The sequence below is a fragment of the Nomascus leucogenys genome, chromosome 11 (assembly GCF_006542625.1).
Source record: "Nomascus leucogenys isolate Asia chromosome 11, Asia_NLE_v1, whole genome shotgun sequence".
NCBI lineage: Eukaryota > Metazoa > Chordata > Mammalia > Primates > Hylobatidae > Nomascus > Nomascus leucogenys.
The window spans coordinates 25,600,305-25,622,404 of NC_044391.1; the positions used below are offsets into that span (position 1 = coordinate 25,600,305).

Sequence of the window (22,100 nt, forward strand, 5' to 3'; positions counted from 1 at the left end):
GCATTAAACATCCTAGTGGGTGATATATTCAAAACATGTTTATGAAAGAGAGTATGAGGCTGGGCTCATGCCTATAATCCCAGTACTTTGGGAGACCAAGGTGGAAGGACCGTTTGAGGCCAAGAGATCAAGACCAGCCTGTGCAATATGGTGAGACCCCAATCTCTATTAAAAATGTTTTTAAATTTAATTTAAAAAAAGAGAGTATGATATGGGTAGTAGGTATCAGGGGAAATATTATCCCTCATATTACCCTGGGAAAGCTTTTCCTCTCCCCTCATTGAACCAAGCATAATTACATGGACTATTTCATTTTATTTTCATAATACTCTTATGGGGATAGGCATTATTATAAAAACCATTTTGTAAATAAGGAGACTGCGCCTTAGCATGGTTTTACAACTTGGCAAGTGCTACATAGCTAAGGAATTTAGGGGGCTTTCAATTAGGTTAAAATTGGGACCATACCAATTGGGGATCATATGAATTGGGAATATCTTTCTCTTTATCTGCACCATGCTCTTTGGCTTAACGATATATGTATCTCAGGGTCTTCCATGTCAGTAGAGAGATATACATCTCTTCAATCACTGCATTGAATTACATATTTGTATATATCATAATTTAGTAGGCCATTTTCTCTACTGGTGGACAATTAGGCAATTTCCTGCTTTGGGCTATTATAGATGGTGCTTTAATGAACTTCTTTCGAAATACATCTTTGTACACATTTGCAAGTATTTCTGTAAACACTTAAATGTGACATGATTATGTAAAAGACATTTACATTTAAAATATTGGTAACTACTTTCTAATTATGCTTTCCTCTTCAAAAGTAACCTTTTTTTCTATATCCTCACAAACACTGGATGTTGTAGTCTTTTTTTTTTTTTTTTTTTTTTTTTTTTGAGTCTCATTATGTCACCCAGGCTTGAGTGCAATGGCATGATTTTAGCTCACTGCAACCTCTGCCTCCCAGGTTCAAGCAATTCTGCCACAGCCTCCCGAGGTGCACGCCACCACGCCCAGTTAATTGTTGTATTTTTAGTAGAGATGGGGTTTCGCCATGTTGGCCAGACTGGTTTCAAGCCCCTGTCCTCAAGTGATCCGCCCTCCTAGATCTCACAAAATGCCGGGATTACAGGCGTGAGCCACCGTGCCCTGCCTGGATGTGGTAGTCTTTTAAAAAAATCTATTCTTATGGATGAATGCATAGTATCTCCTTGTTTTAATTTGCATTTGCTTAATTTTTAATAAAGCTGAGCATCTTTACATCATTTATTGGACATTAGTATTTCTTCTTTGTTCAATTCTCAATTTCCTTTACCTACTTATACATGCAATTGTTTGAGTTGATAAAGCCCTTTATATATTAGGAATATTCACGATTCATCTTAATATTTGGTCATACTTTCTCCTAATCTGTGACTTTTCTTATAACTTCATTATGGTATATTTTATTGCCTAGAAGTTTTTGAGCTTTGTTTTTAATCAAATTATTTATTTCCTTTAGAACTTCTAGGATCTGTGAATTTCTTTCTAACCTGTTAGCTGAACATTGTCCCAAATTTTCTTTTGGCACTTTTTATATGTGTATATATTTTTGTTCTGAATTGTATTTTTCTTCGTGATATAAATAGGAATTTTTTCAGATAGGTATCTAATTCTTTTTATAATTTATTAAATAGACCACTCTAATTTGAATAGAAAAGAAGAGGAGTGGAACAGATTAGGATATAAAAATGAATCTATCCCAGAGCTCAAACCATATTGCCTTAATAAGTGAAGTTTTATTATGTGTTTTGATATCCACTAGGGCCTGATTCTACCCTTATTCTTTTTCAAACTGCTTGTTAGTTTTCATGAAAAATGTAGATAGGATTTTATTTTTTATTGCCCTGAATTCATAAATTAACTTAGGGTAAACTGATATTTACAGTTATTTAGAAATGTGGATGTCTTTATAATATTAAGGATTTTCATCCAGGAAAATAATATGGCATTGCACTTTCTTCGGGGCTTTTTGTACTCAGCACTTAGTTTTATATAGAGAAAAATGCTTGTACATTTATGGTTGGTAATTACTAAGTATTTTATTGTTTTGATCATTTTGTTGTATTTTCTAAGTTGTTTTTGTATATAGGTATTGAGTTTTAAAAGTTATATCGCTTTACTGAACTCTTATTAGTTCTAATACTTTTTCTGTTAAAGCTCTTGGATTTTCCAAGTAATCAGTTGTTTAATCTGCAAATAACGACTTCTGGCTTTTCTTTTTCAATAATTTGCAGTGTTTTCTGCATGCCTACTTAATTTACAAGCCTATAAGTAAGCTGAAGATGAAGAGTGTATTACATTATTTTCTTTTTCTTTTCTTTTCTTTTTCTTTTTTTTTTTTTTTTTGAGACTGAGTCTCGCTCTGTCACCCAGGCTGGAGTGCAGTGGCGCGATAGTTCACTGCAATCTCCACCTCCCGAGTTCATGCCATTCTCCTGCTTCAGCCTCCCTAGTAGCTAGGACTACAGGCGCCCGGCACCACACCCAGCTAATTTTTTGTATTTTTAGTAGAGATGGGGTTTCACCGTGTTAGTGAGGACAGTCTGGATCTCCTGACCTCATGATCTGCCCACCTCGGCCTCCCAAAATGCTGGGATTAAAGAATGAAATGGTGGCATAGTCATCTGATTGCTAGATGTCTCAAAATTATACACAGTATTATTTTCCAATATGCAGTCTTACTGTTTGAGGTTTGTTTTATTTAATTTCAGAATACCCTCAAATGAACTTTATAAACTAGCCTGAATAGGGAAGAACATTCTGATATCAGAGTGTCTGGGATCCTGGAAAAAAAAAGAGGTGGGAAGGAGTTATTTATTTGAAACAGTTCTTTCATGCTTACTTTATATATAGGCACACACATACATATTTATTTACTTACTAGTACTAGTGAAATTGAACAATGTTCCAGAATGAATACTGTTTAAACCATTGTTTTGCATTCATAAACCTGGACCTATTAGCAGAAGTAGAGAAGTGGTAAATATTAATGAATAATTTCCAGTTATATCTGCCAGTGATTTCCAGGACGCAAGAGACCCAGGCCCAGCTAACTGTTATTTTGTGTTTAAAGCTTGCTCCTATAGGCATTTTCCATTGCAGTACACTCAACTTTCAATGTTTTCCAGAAAACTATAGATAATGTTTATGTGTGTGTATACATATTTTGGTCTAGGGTCTTATATTTGAAATATACATTCCTTCTCGTCTGCACTCAAATATGTGAATTTCTGTTTATTCTTCAAGACTCAAGTCAAATATCTTTGTCTTCACAAAATTCTTTACTTTCTCAGGAAAATTTAAAAAATAGTTGGTATATGCTGCTTTTATATCAGTTACCACATTATTTTGTAGGTGCTTATTTTGATTTCTGTGTCCTTCCTAAACTGTAAGCTACTAGAAACTATTCCTTCTCCAGTGCCTAGCACAATGTCATGCATGAGTTTAGAACTGTAAAATATTGTTGAATGAATAAATGTGAATAAGTGATTACTAAAAATATAAAAGGAAGTGAAAGATCAAAAGAGCTGTCTAAGAGAAAGTTATAAGTATGACTATTTAAGAAGAATATTAGGCCGGGCATAGTAGCTTAAGCTGGTAATCCCAGCACTTTGGGAGGCCAAGATGGGAGGATTACTTGAGCCTGGGAATTCAAGACCAGCGTGGGCAATATAGTGAGACCTCGCCTCTACAAAAAAAATTTTAAAAATTAGCTGAGTATGATGGCATGTGCCTGTAATCCTAGCTACTCAGGAGGCTACAGTGGGAGAATTACTTGAGATCAGAAAGCAAAAGCTACAGTGAGCCTACCACTGTACTCCAGCTTGGAGTGCAGAGCAAGACCCTATCTCAATGAAAAAAAAAAAAGAAGAGAAAAAGAAAAATATTAGCATGGGAAACATGCTAATATTTATGAAATATTATGAAAAGATAAATAAAAGCACCAATCCTATACTATGGAAATGTGCATTTTGATGCAGTAAGGCTTACTATGGTGGAGAAACATGGTAGAGACCAAATAGGGATCCAAGTGGCACGAGGCTATGAAAACATGTTGAAAGTCAGGAAGAAAACAGCACCCACTCAGGTACAAATCCTACAAATGACACTATTAAGAAGCATATACCATTAGGAGCCACATTATATCTGCTTCTATATATGCATATGTATTCTTGGTTTATAGGTTACCATATATAGAATATAGGAATTACTTGTTTTCCAATAATACAAATGTAAAGCGTCCATAGAACAGCAGGGCCAGCTTTGTAGGAAACAGACATAATTTCTTTAGTCTTTGGCCTTCTGTTCTGCCTTCTGTTTTTACTGTATCTTTTTATAAATATTATTTTAAAAGCTAATCCTAGATTTTACGATTTTGGGGGGAACACATTTTCTTTAGATGCATAATAATTATTGAATTTTATTGAAAATGCCAGTGTTTTTTATGTATATTAATTGGACTTGATGAATTATACATTTATTTCTTTCATATATTTTTTCCTGTATTAAGAGAGGGATTGGACAACTACTTCAGTTCCTTTTAAGATAAACATTTCAGCAGAAATTAGGACAATCAAGTTTCTTATGGCTATATGTGAAGGCCACATTTAGTTGTCTTTTAAATGATGTAGGTAAGAAATAAACAGCTTCAATATCCTGTTTGCTGTATAGCCCTTGAGCGATATTTTCATAATAATTTCATAGAAAGTTTCAATGAGAATTTAATTTAAATGTATATGCAAGTAAAATGAGGGATGACAAACAAGAGCCCAGGACAGTGTTAGAAAGGAGGTCAGGTTCAGTGATCCTATGATTGAGACAGCATTATAATACTGACACACTGCTACTTCAGGGCTAGTATAGGTCATACCATGAAACAGGTTCAGTGTAGGTATTTGCTTAGGTAGCTTCAAGATGGTTTACCTTAGTTTTATTGGGAAACAGCAGAGCGTTCCAGCTAATATAGTTCATTCTGATTCTATAAAAGGTGATAAATATTGCTATTCACATAATGTGTTCTGTGGCTACTTTGTCTCTTAAATGATTAAAAGTGGTACTATCACTTACACATTTTAAAAATTAGTAAGTTACTTTTATACTGACTCAATTTTCCTTTTCTTAACATCTCAATTGATTTTAAAGACAAAACAGTTGTTTAGAAGAAATTCATCACATGAATGTTTAAACTTACATAGTTTTGGATACCTGGCAGTTTTTTTTTTTCTATATTATCATCTTGTTGGCCTCTTACTACAGGTTTTCAACACATACTCCAATGAAGACTATGACAGGAGAAATGATGAAGTTGACCCTGTGGCTGCTTCAGCTGAGTATGAACTTGAAAAACGTGTAGAAAAGCTGGAACTTTTCCCAGTGGAGCTAGAGAAAGGTTTGTGAGTGCTACAGTGTTAATATCATTATGTTGCTATGTTAATAATACAGAATTATTTTTCCAAAATGTAGCCTTTTTTTCTAAGGATTGGATAAAATTTTAATTCTAACGGAGGATCTTATTTATTTATTAAGTTTCAAAAATAGTTGATATGGATTCTGAGTAGATGGTGGATTGAAAGTTTTACTCCCAACTGAAACCCATCTATCTTAGCTGGCTGGGATGATGGTTAGGATCAGGGAGGTATGAGTGAGGCCTAATGCTTTGTTGGTATTCCTGGAAAGGGCTGCTACAGCTGAGAGCCCAGAAAGAGCTGGTATATGAGAGCTTGGGGCAGATGGTTGCTTTCTTTTGTTTTGGTGGATAATTGGAAAATTATGGACATTTTTAACGAAGGCAGTAGAATCCAAGGAAACTTAAATAGGGTTACATCCTCTCCCCCTCTGAGGGGAAAAGGTTGAAAGAGAGCAGGGAGAAGAGGGAGCAGAAAGGCTTCCTTCTGATTTCTCTCCCTGGAATGACACCCTGCCTGCTGTAGTAACTGCTGACTCGTGGGATCAGAGATTGCCAGGTAAGATGTAAGATGGACACCCAAGAACTGAACTGTCACTCAGTGAACAGAGAAATAACACCTCTGAGAGAGCTTTGAAAAAAAAAAAAAGAGTAGAACAAACAATGATAACTTGAATAACAAGAAAAAAAAGAAACAAAAACCTACCCAAGGATATTCAAGCATGGCTTAAAAAAAGACATTTGAAATTATGCCTCTAGCAAAGGACTAATATTCAGAATCTATGAGGAACTCAAATACTCAACAACAACAAAAACAAAAAGAAACCCATTAATAAGAGGGCAAAGGACATGAACAGATATTTCTTAAAAGAAGACTTACAAGCAGCCAACAAACATGGAAAAACACTCCACATCACTAATCATCAGAGAAATGGAAATCAAAACCACAATAAGACACCATCTCACACCAGTCAGAATGGCTATTATTAATAAGTCAAAAACAGCAGATGTTGGTAAGGATGCAGAGAAAAGGAAATGTTTAGATACTGTTGGGGGGAATGTAAATCAGTACAATCTCTGGGAAAAAGTGTGGAGATTTCTCAAATAATTGAAAATAGAACTATCATTTGACCAAGCACTCCCACTACTGAATATCTACCCAAAGGAAAAGAAATGATATCAAAAAGAGACTTGTATGTTTAACAGAGTACTATTCAATGGAAATAGTCTTGGAAATAGCAAAGTCATAGAATCAACCTAAGTATTCATCAATAGATGACTGGATAAAGAAAATGGGGCATATATACACTATGGACTACTGTGCAGCTATAAGAAAGAATGAAATCATGCCTTTTGCAGCAACATGGTTGGAGCTGGAGGCCGTTATCCCTACATGAAATAACTCAGAAACACAAAATTATTTGCTGCATGTTCTCACTTATAAGTGAGAGCTAAACAATGGGTACACATCAACATATAGAGCAGAGTAATAGACACTGCGGACTCCAGAAGTTTACAAGGGTGGGAGGGGGATGGGGCTTGACAAATAACCACTTGTGTACAATGTGAACTATTCAGGTAAAGGTTACACTAAAAACCCAAACCTCACCACTATGTAATATATCCATATAGCACACCTGCACATGTACTCCCCTGAATTTATAAAGATTTAAAAAAAGACATTCTCGAGCAACTTAGCAACAAGAACAAATTACTTGATTTTGAAATGAAAAATTTCACTGGAAGAATTGAAAAGGATAGTTATTGTTGAGACTTAAGTTGGCGATCTAGAAGATGATGTTTAAGAGATGTTCCAAAAAGAATTCTCAAATGACAGAGCAAAAATCCAAGAAAAATCATGAAAGAGTCCCAATATATAAGTTGTAGGCAACAGAAGAGAAAAACGACAATGGAGAAGGACAGACTAATAATAATCATAGAAGAAAAATTTCTTGTCCTTAAAAAAAAAGATCTGAGGCTTATATTAGGAAGAGCTTATCCATTTGCGAGTGAGAGGGCTGAATAACCCCAAACTGATCCCACACTTAGGCATAGCCTGGGAAAAAATCCTGATATTCAAAGATAAAGTGAAAAATCTTAAAAAATTCCAGACCAAAAAATACCCAACCAAACAAACAAGCAAAGACACTTGCAAAGGCAAAATAATTAGACTAGCATCAGACTGTAACACTGGAAGCAGGGAGATGTAGAAATAATTTTACATGCCACTGAGGGTAAAAAGGATGGTGATCCAAGAATTCCATATCCATCCCAGAAAGCATTTACCTATCCTGGTGAAAGAAAGACATCTGCTGCTATCTAAGGATTTAAAGAACACATTGCCTACGTACTTTATCTGAGTAATTCACTGTCCAATTTAGCAGGGAGGGAGTGAAACAAAGAGCAGCTTGTTCAAAACAGCAAGGGCAAGGAAAAAAGAGGTGAAAACTATTAAGTATTAAACATACAATTGCTTAAATGAAAAAGTATGAAGAATACTAGTCATATTACACCAAACATGACTGATGGATTACTCCTGTTAAAAGAAACTTTCATTTGGAGTTAAACTGAATTAAAGAGTAATGCTTACATTTTTCATACATTTTTAAATGTAAAAGCCATTCTTAGCTCATGGGCCATACAAACACAGCTGGGCCATCATATTTGCTTATTTTAGTAGTAGCAAAAAAACAAGAACAATCCAAATATTTATCAATGGTAGAAAGGGTCTATAAATTGTAGCATATCTAGGCAATAAAATATTACTCAGCAGTGAAAATGGAGGTGCCACAGTTCATGCAGCAGTATGTATGATTCTTAACATGATATCGAGGGAAAGTAAAAATAGCAAACCACAGAAGAAGCCATTTAGTGTGATACAATTGCATTTACTTACATTTCAAACCAAGAAAATTAAATAGCATATTGTTTTGGGATACACAAATGAGCAGTTTTTAAAAAGTAGTATTAAAAAGTAGGGAATGATTAACACAATGTTTAGTATAATGGTCACTGAGGAAAGAGTTGCTGTGTCAGGGAGGGATATATAGTGGCTTTTATGATGTCGGTAATATTCTGTGTCTTTGTACATGGATGTTTGTTTTATTTTTATTCTTTAAACATAATGTTTTGTAGATAAATATTTTCTTTTTCTTTTTTTTTTTTTTTTTTGAGACGGAGTCTCGCTTTGTCGCCCAGGCTGGAGCGCAGTGGCGCAATCTCGGCTCACTGCAAGCTCCGCCTCCCAGGTTCACGCCATTCTCCTGCCTCAGCCTCTCCGAGTAGCTGGGACTACAGGCGCCCGCCACCACGCCCGGCTAATTTTCTGTATTTTTAGTAGAGATGGGGTTTCACCTTGGTCTCGATCTCCTGACCTCGTGATCTGCCCGCGTCGGCCTCCCAAAGTGCTGGGATTACAAGCGTGAGCCACCGCGCCCGGCCTGATAAATATTTTCTTAAACTCATTTGTATGTTGCCATGTTTTATACTAAAAATTAAACTAGAAGGTAACCAAATCAAATACAATTATTGGAGATTTCAATACGTTTCTTTCAGAACTGGACAGATTTATGGACAGAAAAAAAAATCAAGGAGTGGGTTAATATAATGAACTCTATTTCAAGCTGTATTTTAAAAGAAAAAGTTTTATCCTTTGGAAAAATTTTAAAGGTTCCTTTAATATGAGAATTTGGAAATTACATAATACATTCCTAGGTAGATGTTTGATTGAAGAGAAAATTAAAACTCATATCCCAAACCATCTTGGAAAGGATTAAACTTAAAAAGTCTGTAGCACACAGCAAAACCTTTACTCAGAAGAAAAGCTATATCCTTGATTTCTTTCTTTAAAATAAAAAACTTTAAAAAGCAAAAAACGGACCTGTCTTAGAAATCAGAAAAAGTAAACCAAATAAATCAAACAAACTAGCAAGGAAGAGTAGTATATGTAAAAACAATATTAATAACATAGGAAAATCTAGTAAAATAAGATAATACAAATCCTTTTCATTGAATACATCTATGAAATATATCAATCATAATACTGAGTGGAGAAAATTGAAAGTAAATTTATGCAAATTAGGAATGGAAGACAAACATATAGTGCTACTAGAAAAGATCAGTCAGTCACTGCATTTCTTTGTCAAATGCGGTGAATGCCCAGAAATAATTTATGTCCTAACAAAATTTGAATTACAAGAATCAACTTTAGTAAAATAGACTAATTGCTATAGAAGAAACTAGAATGACAACTACAGATAAAACATTAAAATGTCATCAGAACCAGATGATTCTATTGTACCTTTAAAGAATGCGTAAAGCCAGTGTTAAACTATTTTAGATCATAAATAATAAAGGAAAACTCTTCATTTCATTGAAATACCATATAAGTTTACACCCAAAACTAATGTGCTACAAAAAAGATTGCTATAGTACAACTACAATTATGAATATATATTTTAAAATGCTAAATGAAATAAAATATCAAATATAGAAATAGTTAAAGAGAAAAGGCCAGGTGTGGTGGCTCATGCCTGTAATCCCAGCACTTTGGGAGGCTGAGATGGGCGGATCACGAAATCAGGTGGCTGAGACCATCCTGGCTAACACGTGAAACCTCATCTCTACTAAAAATAAAAAAAAATTAGCCCGGTGTGGTGGCACGTGCCTGTAGTCCCAGCTACTCGGGAGGCTGAGGCAGGAGAATTGCTTGAACCTGGGAGGTGGAGGTTGCAGTGAGACGAGATCACACCACTGCGTTCCAGCCTGGGTGATAGAACAAGACTCTGTCTCAAAAAAAAAAAAAAAAAAAAAAAGAGAAAGAAAGACTCATTAGGATCAAATGGGGTTTTAGATACAAGGATACAGAGTGGTTCATTATTCAGAGATTTATCCACATAACATTTAAAGGAAAAGCCCTTAAAGTTTTTAAATTTCATGTCAAGTTGATATGAAAAGATGTCAATTTGGTAACATTTACCACTTTAAAGAAAGACTAAATTAGCACATGATGGAAGCTGCCTAAATTTATGCAAACTATAAATTTACAATACCTACAAACAGAGAATTCTAATTCTAAATTGAGTAAACACTAAAGATATTTTCATTAAAACCAGAAATCAAATTTGTAATGCCCTTTAAATGAAATGACCAGTATAAATACCAGCAAATAAAAGATGAAAAGCATCATCTTTTGCTGATATATTCATATCCATATCTATCTAGAAAGCCAAATTGATTCAATATTAGATTTGGTAAAATAATTTGTGGAGGAAGAGGTTACATTCAAGATACGTATAAAAATCAATTTTTTCCATGTAGTCACATTAAGAATTTAGAAATGAAAATGGGAAAAATATTTTATTTATGGTAGCACCAAAACAACAAAATATTTATTACTGAGAAAAACATGGAATTTATCTAAATAAAATAATAACATCTTTTTGAATGACATTTCTATTTGAAAGCAAATTGAAAGACAAACCATATTCTTGGACAAGAAGGCTCCAAATAGAACTGCCAACATAGTTGGGTTGGGAGAGGAGAATTGCAAAAAACAGTATTAAGTTTTTTTGGTAAAATGTAAGTCTGGAGAAATACAGACTTAAGTATGAAAAATAATATGAATGACTTAATTTACCAAATATCTAAATATAATGTAAAGCTTTTGTAATCAGAACAAATTGTATTCAAATGGCAATTGATCAGTGGAACAAAATAGAAAATCCAGAAAAAGATGTTAGTATCCGTGAGAATTTAACATATGACACACATGATATTTTAGCTTAGAAGTAATTGTGTGCTTTATAAATTGTTCTGGCATAACTGAGCATCTATCTGGAAGAATCTAAAGTTGCATACCTTCATTATAGCATAGGTAAAAATAAATAACTCTACATGGGTTAAATAATAACATATTAAAGATGTCATAAAGAAAATTTAAATGACTGCATATATCATCTAGGCTTGTGGCAGGAGAGTCTTAACCAAAATGGGAAACCAGAAGTTAGAAAATAAGCTTTGGGCTCCATAGTATGACAATAGTGTCTTCCATAATAACATAGTCCCACTGTCTTTGCCATCATTTTATGGCTGTTTTGCCTTAGTGCTTTGCCTGTCCCTAGGAACGTATAGAGAGGAAGACAGGGTGCAGCTGGGTTCTCGATGGGTCAGCCACAGGAATAATAAGTGGCCTTTAAGGATGAGGTTCCAGACTTCACTCATCTTAGAGAAAGCTGTACATAAATAAGATGCTGGAGAACATCGGTCTCTGCGGGTTGATTGTGCTCTTTCTTGTATTGCCCTGCAGACATCACGCTGTCCTTGTAAGTAATTTGCATTAGAATTGAGGATGGCTTGAGTTAATATTGCTTTTTCTGCAACTGTATTTTCAGCTCTACAAATCTGAGTAATTTTCCAGTTAAAAGCAATGAGAGGAGCAATGGAAGGAAGAAAGAGAATTCTACCAAGACCTGAGTCTAGGCAGAGAAAATGGATTTAGAAACCAAGAAGTAATTTTCACTCAAGATAGTTGCAGGAAGAAATTATTTAATGGTGTGACAGTATGGAGATTTCACATTTGAGAGGAGCCTTTTGTACAGTAATGAGTATGGGAAAGTTTGACTCACAGCTCTACATTGGCTTGACAAGTGATAAGTTATAATGAAGAGAAACCCTGTGAGTATAATGAAAGTGAGCAAGAATTCAGCCAGAATACTAATACATATATACACCAGAGATTTCATACAGGAGAGAAATTCTATGGTATTTTTCTGTGTGAAAGAGGCTACATAGATCATCTCTTAAACAACACAAGAGCAATACACTGAGGGGAAAAACTTACATGGATGTAAACACTGTGGGAAGGCTTTCAGCAATCATTCATCCTTCATCAGTGTGAAAAAAATTCATTTTCTTGAGAAACCCTATGAATGTGATGAATGTGAATAAGAATTCAGCCATCCGCTAACCTTATACACACAAGAGAATTCATGGTGGGAGAGAGGAAAACCTTATGCATGTAACCAGTGTGGGAGAGCCTTCAGTACACATCTAACCTTCATGTACACAAAAAATCTCATTCTGTGGCGAAATTTTAAAACTATAATGAATGTAGAAAAGTCTTTAACAAGGTAAATCCTCTTGATGAAATCAGTCTTTATACCAGAGAAACAATTTGAATAAATAGAAATCACATGTATATAAACTTAATAAATGTAATGAATGAGGAAAGTCTTCAGAGATTATTTGTTAGTCAACATTAAAGTTTTTACACTAAAGAGATACCTATGCTTAGAATCAATGTGGAAGTGCCTTCAGCTGGGGTTTGCATCAGGCAGCTCATCCAGGGGAAACACTGTAAAGATTCCTTTAGCATCCAGCTGAGCAAACAAATCACACTTTTGCCAAGTGACATATTTTAAAACATACATAGAATAAAGATGTAAGATTGTCAGGTGTACTTGGAAATACTTCAGGCATAAGTTGGTGATAAGTAATAATGAATGAGATGAGCCTTCATCCAAAGAACACTAATTACAAGAATCCTGGCCGGGTGTGGTGACTCATATCCATAATACCAGCACTTTGGGAGGCTGAGGCAGGAGATTGCCTGAGCCCAGGAGGTTGAGACCAGCCTGGGCAACATGGTGAAACGCTGTCTGTACAAAAAAAAAAAAAAAAATGCAAAAAATTACCCAGATGTGGTGGCACATGCCTATAGTCCCAGCACCTCGGAGGCTGAGGTGGGAGGATCACCAGAACCCAAGAGGTTGAGGCTGCAGTGAGCCATTATGGCGCCACTGCACTCCAGCCTGATCAACAGAGTGAGACCTTGTCTCAAACAAAAAAAAAAGAAAAACAGAAAAAATGCTTAAGTAAACGTTATTGCTGAAAAGTCTTTTAAAAGTGTCATTCTGTTGAGTATATGGACCAGTATTTCTTTAATAATCCATCACTGTTGATTAGTTAGTATTTTTAGGCTGCTAGTAAAGCATGATTACAAAGACTTTGAGGCTATCAGAAAATAACCTTGAACTTTAACTAAAACATGTGGCATGCAAAATAGTGTATCTTTTATATATTCACAGAAAGGACAAATGGAAATATGGATAAACATGTGATTTGTAAGTGAATTAAAAAAAAAACTGTCACACAGTATTGTTCATAGGACCAGTAAAATGGAAATAAAAATGAGTGCCTGTGAATACAGAATGGTTGGATACATTATGATACCATCTCACCATGAAATATTATTCAGTCATTAGAAATAATTTAGAGCTATGGACACTGAGGACATTCATATCCATGACATATCTTTTTTTTAGACAGGGTCTCGCTGTGTTGCCCATGGTGGAACACAGTGGCATGATTTCAGCTCACTGCAATCTCTGCCTCTCAGGCTCAGGTGATCCTCTCACCTCAGCCCCCAAACAGGTGGGACTACAGGTGTGCCCCACCATGCGCAGCTAATTTTTCTATTTGTAGTAGAGACAGGGTTTCACCCTGTTGCCCAGGCTGGTCTTGAACTCCTGGTCTCAAGGGATTCTCCCACCTCAGCCTCCCAAAGTGATGGGATTACAGACGTGAGCCACTGTGCCCAGGCGCTTCATTGGTTTTTAAAAAGTAAGCAGTAAAGAGAAGTAGGTGTAATCTCATTTGTGTAAGCAAATAAGAAGGAAAAACAAGCTATATATACATATATATACATATATATACATTCATATATGTTTAAGTATATGTATGTATATATTATAGTTGTTGATGAGTATATATTCTTGGGTATAGAAGCACAGAGGAAAGTACTCAAATATACTATCTTTTTTTTTTTTTTTTTTTTTTTTGAGATGGAGTCTCGCTTTGTCACCCAGGGTGGAGTGCAATGGCACAATCTTGGCTCACTGCAACCTCTGCCTCCCGGGTTCAAACGATTCTCCTGCCTCAGCCTCCTGAGTAGCTGAGACTACAAGTGCCTTGTCTGCTACCACACCCGGCTAACTTTATGTATTTTTAGTAGAGACAGGCTTTCACTATGTTGCCAGGCTGGTCTTGAACTCCTGGCCTCAAGCCATCCACCTGCCTCAGCCTCCCAAAGTTCTGGGATTACTAGCATGAGCCACCACGCCCAGCCACATGTGCTATCTTATAAACAAGTAAAGAAGAAAAGACCATATAAATGAAGGAGGAATTCCAGATATGTTATGATCACATTTATTTAAAATTATATGTTTGAATATGTGTACTCTTACGCCTAAAATAATTCATTGCATTATTTAGAGAATCTAGGTTTTAAGGCAGAGTGACTATTCAATAACCAAGTTGTTACCTTTTCCTGAGACCACAGTGAATTACCAACAGTAGTAGTAAAATGAAGCTAAACGCATGAGCCTTTTGGAGGATCTCATTAGATACCCTTACTGCATAGCTTAGAAAAGAATTCTGCTAAGGCAAGCATGTTATTGTCCTATCCATAAGGAAAAATAAAATTAGAAACAGCAAATAGGTCTCACCAGCTAACTGCAGACTAGTGTAAAACTTAAGTTGTTTCACCTCCCCGCTTTTTTTCTTTTTAATAGATGAGGATGGTCTTGGTATAAGTATTATTGGAATGGGTGTTGGAGCAGATGCTGGACTTGAAAAGCTGGGAATATTCGTCAAGACAGTAACAGAAGGTGGTGCGGCTCAACGGGATGGCAGGTAAATTAAGGACTGTTGTTGATAACTTAAAATCTTTAGAGAACTTTCCTGGAAGTTTCCTTCAGTTGTAGCTTTTTGCTTTTGTTTGTTGATTTTTTAGGACAGAATTTCAGGTTTCTCAGATGTGAAAATCTTGAAACACTTGAATTATTTTCTGATATGCAGGCAAAATATCTGCTTTCTTTAATATATATTAGGTAAATGAGTGGGCAGATCTATCAGTCTATACCTGTCTTTATCCATTCATCCATCTGGTGGGAAGTGGGCAGAAACATGGGTATATATAGTTGAGAATGTGTGCTGTGGAGGTCAGCACATAGTTTCACTTCAGAAATATTTAAAGAAATGATAATAGTTCTGGCATCTTAAAAAATGACACATGTAGATGGTAAATTAGGGACTCTAATTCTGTATTGATGGTAATTCTGAAGGTCAGCGTTCCTCCAAATATATTTATGTAAAAACACAGGTTCTTGGGTGCACCTAAACCTGTAGAATTAAAATCTCCAGTAGAGGGGTCTGGCAGTCTGTACCTTGGATAATTCTAGTAGACAGCAGAGCATCCAGATAATCACTGTTTTGTCTTAGCTTTCATAATCTCAAGCTATCTATCTGTCTGTCTGTCTGTCTGTCTGTCTATCTATCTATCTATCTATCTATCTATCTATCTATCTATCCATCCATCTATCTTAGGCCAAGATTTTGATTAACCCTCATACTTGGCTCTGATATATCAGGTTGGGACTAGAAGCAGAAGGTGGTGTCTTAGTTTGTTTTGTGCTGCTATGGCAGAATACCTGAGACTGGGTAATTTATAATGAACAGAAATTAATATGGCTCATGGTTCTGGAGGCTGGCAAGTCCAAGATTAAGGGGCCACATCTGATGAGGACCCTCCAGGTGAGTCATCCCATGGCAAAAGGTGCAAAGGCCAAGTGAGAGAGAGCCAGAAGGGGCAAAACTTGCTTTTATAACAAACCCACTCTCAAAGAAATAAATCCACTTCCACGATAAGGACATTAATCTATTTGTGAGGCCAGTGCCCTATGACCTAATCACCTTTTAAAGGTCTCACCTCTCAACACTGTTGCATTAAGGATTGTTTTCAACATATAACATTCAAACCATAGCAGTTGGCAATATAATAAAAGTAGACCCAAATATACGACTGCTAAATTCAAAGAATTATTATGTTGTTTTATGTACATTTAATGAATAGCTTTAAATTTTTTTATGTTTAAGTATGTATCTTTTGACCATCTTATCAGGAAATAATAAAGCATGTTGGAAAGAATTTGTGAATCTGTGAGGAGACCCAGAACAACATTTTTTTTTTTTTTGAGATGGCATCTCGTTGTGTTGCCTAAGCTGGGGTACAGTGGCATGATCTCTGCTTACTGCAGCCTCTGCTTCCCAGGTTCAAGTGATTCTTCTGCCGCAGCCTTCTGAGTAGCTGGGACCACAGGCGTGGACCACCACGCCCAGCTAATTTTTGTATTTTTAGTAGAGACGGGGTTTCACCATGTTGGTCAGGGTGGCCTCGAACTCCCGACCTCAAGTGATCCACCTGCCTTGGCCTCCCAAAGTGCTAGGATTACGGGTGTGAGCCACCGTGCCTGGCCCATTGTTTCTGTTTTAATCCTAAAAATGCATACAGATACCCACAGATAGTTCTCAAAGAGAGCTAAATTGATTTATGTAAATACAAAACCACACCTTATATCTTCTTTTCCATGAGGTTGGGGATAACATCTTAGTCAGTAGCCTTGTTTGTATTCCTATAGCACTTAGTATAATGCTTTGCATAGAGAAGGTTTGAAATAAGTCTTTTGAGTGAACATTTAGCTGACTACATTTAAAACAAAGAATGTGGAATATGACTATCTTGTGTCTTAAATTAACTTATTAACAGTCATCCTCCTTTCCAGAGTAGTTAAGGAAATAACCTCTTTGCCCCTTTAATAAATTATATATAATGGTAGTAGTATTTCCAGTTATTAATTTACCACCTTTCTTCCAAGAGAGCTAAAACTTGTTTGTAAAATATACCTCATTTCTTATTAAGTTTGGTGAAAATTTTAAGATCATGGGAAATAATGCTACAGTTAGTATTCAAACATGCTTAATTGTTATGAACCATCCAGAAAGCCAAACCAAAGTACAACTTCATTAAAAGAAGAAAAAGTCAGAATATTTTGCATTAATAGCCATGTAACAGGTGTCCTGAAAAAAAAAAAGAAAGAAAAATAAAATTTTGCATTTAGTAGTTAACCAGTTCCCATTGTTCTAAACATAGACATATTTATTTTTCCCTCAATCATTTTAAAATTAGGTTTGCTTTCTATTAACCTATTTACTAATTATTTATTCTTCTACATAGTTTCATTATTTATAACTACATTAGAACTCTGCTTTACCAGTCCCAGTGTACATTTATTTCCTCAGTCCTTTTAAATATTTTCCTAGTATACTAATCCTGTTGTTGTTATAACAGGTGCTGAATAAATGCCTCAGTGAATATATTAAGGCATGCAACTTGGGCCAGGTGAGGTGGCTCATGTTTGTAATTCTAGCACTTTGGGAGGCTGAGGCGGGTGGATCACCTGAGGTCCGGAGTTCGAAACCAGCCTGGCCAACATGGTGAAACCCTATCTCTACTAAAAATACAAAAATTAGCTGGGCGTGGTAGTGGGCGCCTCTAATCCCAGCTACCCCGGAGACTGAGGCAGGAGAATCGCTTGAATCTGGGAGGTAGAGGTGGCAGTGAGCCAAGATTGTGCCATTGAGCTCCAGCCTGGGGGACAGAATGAGACTCAGTCTCAAAAACAAAAAACAAAAAAAAACTTGATATGATGTAATGGACAGAATCTTTAAGATAATATAACTAGGAGCCTTCATTCCATTCCCTCTACTTATCATCTGGGGATATTCAACAAATTACTTAATTTTCATGTTATCTACATTGCGGGTTGTGGTAAGCATTAACTAAGTTTGTGTGAATAAGCATTAACTAAGTTTGTGTGAATAACTTTCCATAGTGCTATTCATATATATGAAACTGTTCTTGAACCAAGTAAGAGTAAGCTTGAAACTTAATAAAAAAATAGTTATTATGGGAGAAGCCTCATGGAAAACTATTAAAGGTGTACAATGTAAGTACAGAATCAAAATTTTAGAGGTCAGAGAAACTTTGGAGTTCTTATAATCAATACATTTTCTTGTTTATTAATAAGAAAATTGAGGGTGGTTGTATATGTGCATATGTGTGTAGGTATGAGAAAATGAGAAAATAAAATTATTATTACACTTACAACGATTTATATCTTTTAAATTATTATTTCCACCACTACTGGTATGTTCATTTGCACAGTGTTTACTGTTTACTGATGTTTACTATTTAAAAGGTATCAACATACAAAAGTGCAGTTCCTTTAGTCAATAATACATTTTAAGTTATATACACTTGCTGATATAGAAAAATATTCCATTAATGATTTACAAAATAGTGTGATTAATATGATGCCATTCTTGTGTAGGGTATATATTCTATTTCTTCTTTTCTCCCTCTTTGTTCCTTTTTGTCCTTATCTCTCAGTCATTGTCTTTCTTAAAAAGCCTAAAATTAATATATACAAAAGTGTTGAATGGCTCTAGTGTATGGGTTTTTTAAAATTTTGGCGATATAGAATATCTAATTTTGTAGAAAATATATACCACTTGTGTATAGTTTCTGAATTAAAACTAAAAATGATAAGATTTTCACCCCGAGGAAATTACTTGTCAGACCTCCTTTATTGACAGAATTAAAGTTCTGGGTTAGATGTTCTCTAAGGTAGTTCCTTTTAGCCTTGAAAGGATAAGATTCTGTATTATTGTTTTGTAGATTCTTAATAACTACTATTGCTTTAGATTCTTAATAACTCTTTCTATTTAAGAAAATGTATTTCAATTTAATCTCAGATTTAGTCATACCTCCTTCAAGGAATGTTAAATGAGCAGACATGTATATATAGAAAGTTTTTTTCTCCCCCTCATCCCTCCTTCCTGCCCCCACAAGAAGTCTTTTCATTGTGATCGTTTGTATTCCTGTTTAAATGGTTTGTAAACTCTCACCACATTTTGAGTACTTTAAAAAATTTGCCGTGGATATTTATCTTCCTGAGTTTATCCAGTATAGTTAAAAAGTTTTGACCTTTCCTTATTCTTTGATATTATCTATTACATTCAAAATTTTCTTTTGTCAAGCTTTTCATGTGTGTACTTTCTCCTATGATGCTTTAAACTTACAGGGTGCTCAATAAATATTTGTTGAATGAGTGAATCCTTGTGCTTCAGTCACTTTTTATTTTTATTTTTTATTTTTAGAGGCGAGGTCTCACTATGTTGCCCAGGCTGACCTCAAACTCTTGGGCTCAAGTGAACTCCCCACCTCAGCCTCCCAAGTAACTAGGAGTATAAGTGAGTGCCACAGTGCGGGGCTTTTAGTCACTTTTGAAACCTTTACTTGGGCTTATCATTTTTCTCTGTTTTGTTTTTGTGCTACCTGCCTTTTACAGAGTGGCTTATAATTTAGTTGAATGACATGACAGCCATTTCTATTTCCTGTTTCATTTCTAAATTTTTAGTAAAATAATATTGAATATATTGACTATTAGTTTTTGTTGTCATAAATGTAATTTTTGGGATTGCACACAGGACACTTTCACACACTAATGATTTTCCAGTCCTCATTCATGATTCCATAAAGCAAAATTAGTTTCATAAAAACAATTCAAAATGCTGAATTGTAGAGTAAATCACATGGATGGTAACTGACAAAGGATGTTAATAATGCCGTGCTAAATTAGAGGCAAATTAAAAATCCATTTTGGACCCACTTTGTTTTTGGGTCCTGTTTTTGTTTCACAAGCTTTTGCTCATCATCATTTTCAATCAGTGTCCTTTTCAATTTTATTGGAAGAGATACCACATACGAAATTAAGGTTCTATGTAGTTTATCCTCATTCAAGTTCGATTTTTAAATGATTTTAATTGTTTTTTTTTTCCCATCTTTTGGGTAATACCAACATATACAATAGATTAAAGAGTCCTGTTCTTTTGCTTATCCTGCAGCAAACTCACCCCCTCTTAGGACCCATCCTTGCCTGAAGTACCCTCCAGCCTAAGAGAGCCCTGGATGGAAACTTGTTTTAATTGAATCTGTCGTGGTCCCCTATTCAATGGTTTCCTCTCTGTGCACACACTCTCATGTTAATCTTCTAATAAAATATTTTGCCTATTCACCCCTTAGATTTGGGCTGTTACTGCTTTGATATGTATTTTCACAATTTTCACATACATTTAAAACTTCAGTATCTAGCATTTTGGGGAAGATCTCTGTTAACCAAAGTTCATTAATGTTGCTCCAGCTGGTCTCCCTGTCATTCTTCTTTGGTGGCTTTGTTGACAAAAGCCCCGTGAGGTAGGGTTATTTTTTTTCCCTTCCCAGAAACATTGTGTCAATAAGTGACTATCCAGTAACATTAAACAAACCGTAGAATAATCCAATTTATGTATTTTCATTAGCCTTATCCCTATTGATTCTGGTTTTCAGATTAAGAATTGCAGGATCTCAGCAATATCATAGTGAGACTGAAGGGCAGTAGTGTTGTGCACTTTTGTTTATGGTAAGCACATGGAAACTATTGAGGAACTGGCCAGGATGAGATGGTTTTTACAAACTAGCCAGGCATGTTCCCATAAATTCCATTCCAGTCGACAGTATTTCCAGGGGAAACAGGCTATTTCCTCTGCTATCCTGGAAAATTTTGAAAAGTTTAGATAATCTGTAGAACTGGTTATTCTTTGTAGTCTGGGATGGTCTGATACAGAGCTCTGTCTAGGTATTCTTTTGTTTTTAACCACTGAGAGTCTTCCCTTGTCTTTTCTGTGCTTTTCATTACAGCTAAGATTTAAGAGAGATTATCGGTGTTACTGTTCTGTGAGGTTGCATCTAAAAGTTGTCTTCTCATGAGATAAAGGATACAAGCAAAGTGGATGTTAGACAGCAGAAAACTTTTCCCTTCACAGTAACCATTTTTGTATTTAATACTCTGCTGACTCATGTTCTAGGGAGTAGTAGGAGCAGTCTATAGTGGGAATAAACCTGAACTGCTGCCTTTTTCATCCATTATTCCCCTCATCTCTCACCCAATCCTCTTTACCTGTCTTTCCTCTTCTCCTCATTTTTAGTTTCTTGAACTTATCTCCACCTTAATCATCACAGTTTACCTGCATAAAAAGGTAAATTGAAAAGCCCCTTATATAGCAAACTCCACAGAACTCCACTTCTCTTCCTCCCTCCCTCGCTCACTCTTTTTAAAAATGTTAAAGATGGTTTTTATTTCCTCATTTTTTTAATTATCAGATTTTCAAATTTTTTCTTTAATGAATGTATCACTTTGAAATGAGAAAAAAATTTAAATGGACACCCTTTTGACGAAAATAATAATCAAATAGCATGAAGCTTTCTTTGTCCCCCTTAATGTTTTCAGTATTAAGGTAGACAGGAAGAACAATGTAGAATCAGTATTTTAGTCATAGGATTCCTCTTTTTCACATTGATCTCTGATCTCTGAATGCAAAGAGCAAATCCAGCCAAAAGTCTATTGTTACTGTTTCTGTTGGATGGAATACTTTGCATCTTGTATCTCTTCTGTCCTTTTTTTCTTTTTTTTTTTTAACTTTTATTTTAGATTCAGGAGGTATATGTGCACTTTTGTTAACTGGGTATATTGTGTCATGCTAAGGTGTGGGGTATGAATGGTCTCATCACCCAGGTACTGATCATAGTACCCAGTAGTTAATTTTTCAATCCTTGCCTCCCTCTCTTGCTCTCCCCTCTATTAGTTCCCAGTTTCACTTGTTGCCATCTTTATGTCCATGATTACCCAGTATTTAGCTCCCACTT

The 22,100-nt window shown here is 35.4% G+C and overlaps 1 protein-coding gene across 10 annotated transcripts in view; it reads left to right on the forward strand.

The window, feature by feature from the left end:
* Nucleotides 1-22,100, forward strand: part of PPP1R9A (protein phosphatase 1 regulatory subunit 9A) — a 395,135-nt gene that overhangs the window by 203,876 nt on the left and 169,159 nt on the right. For all 10 annotated transcript variants that reach the window (XM_003252514.4, XM_030822117.1, XM_030822115.1 and 7 more), the window contains exons 3-4: nt 5,311-5,443; nt 15,031-15,151. In XM_003252514.4, coding sequence (XP_003252562.2) covers nt 5,311-5,443; nt 15,031-15,151 — 254 coding nt within the window. The remainder of the gene's footprint in view (nt 1-5,310; nt 5,444-15,030; nt 15,152-22,100) is intronic.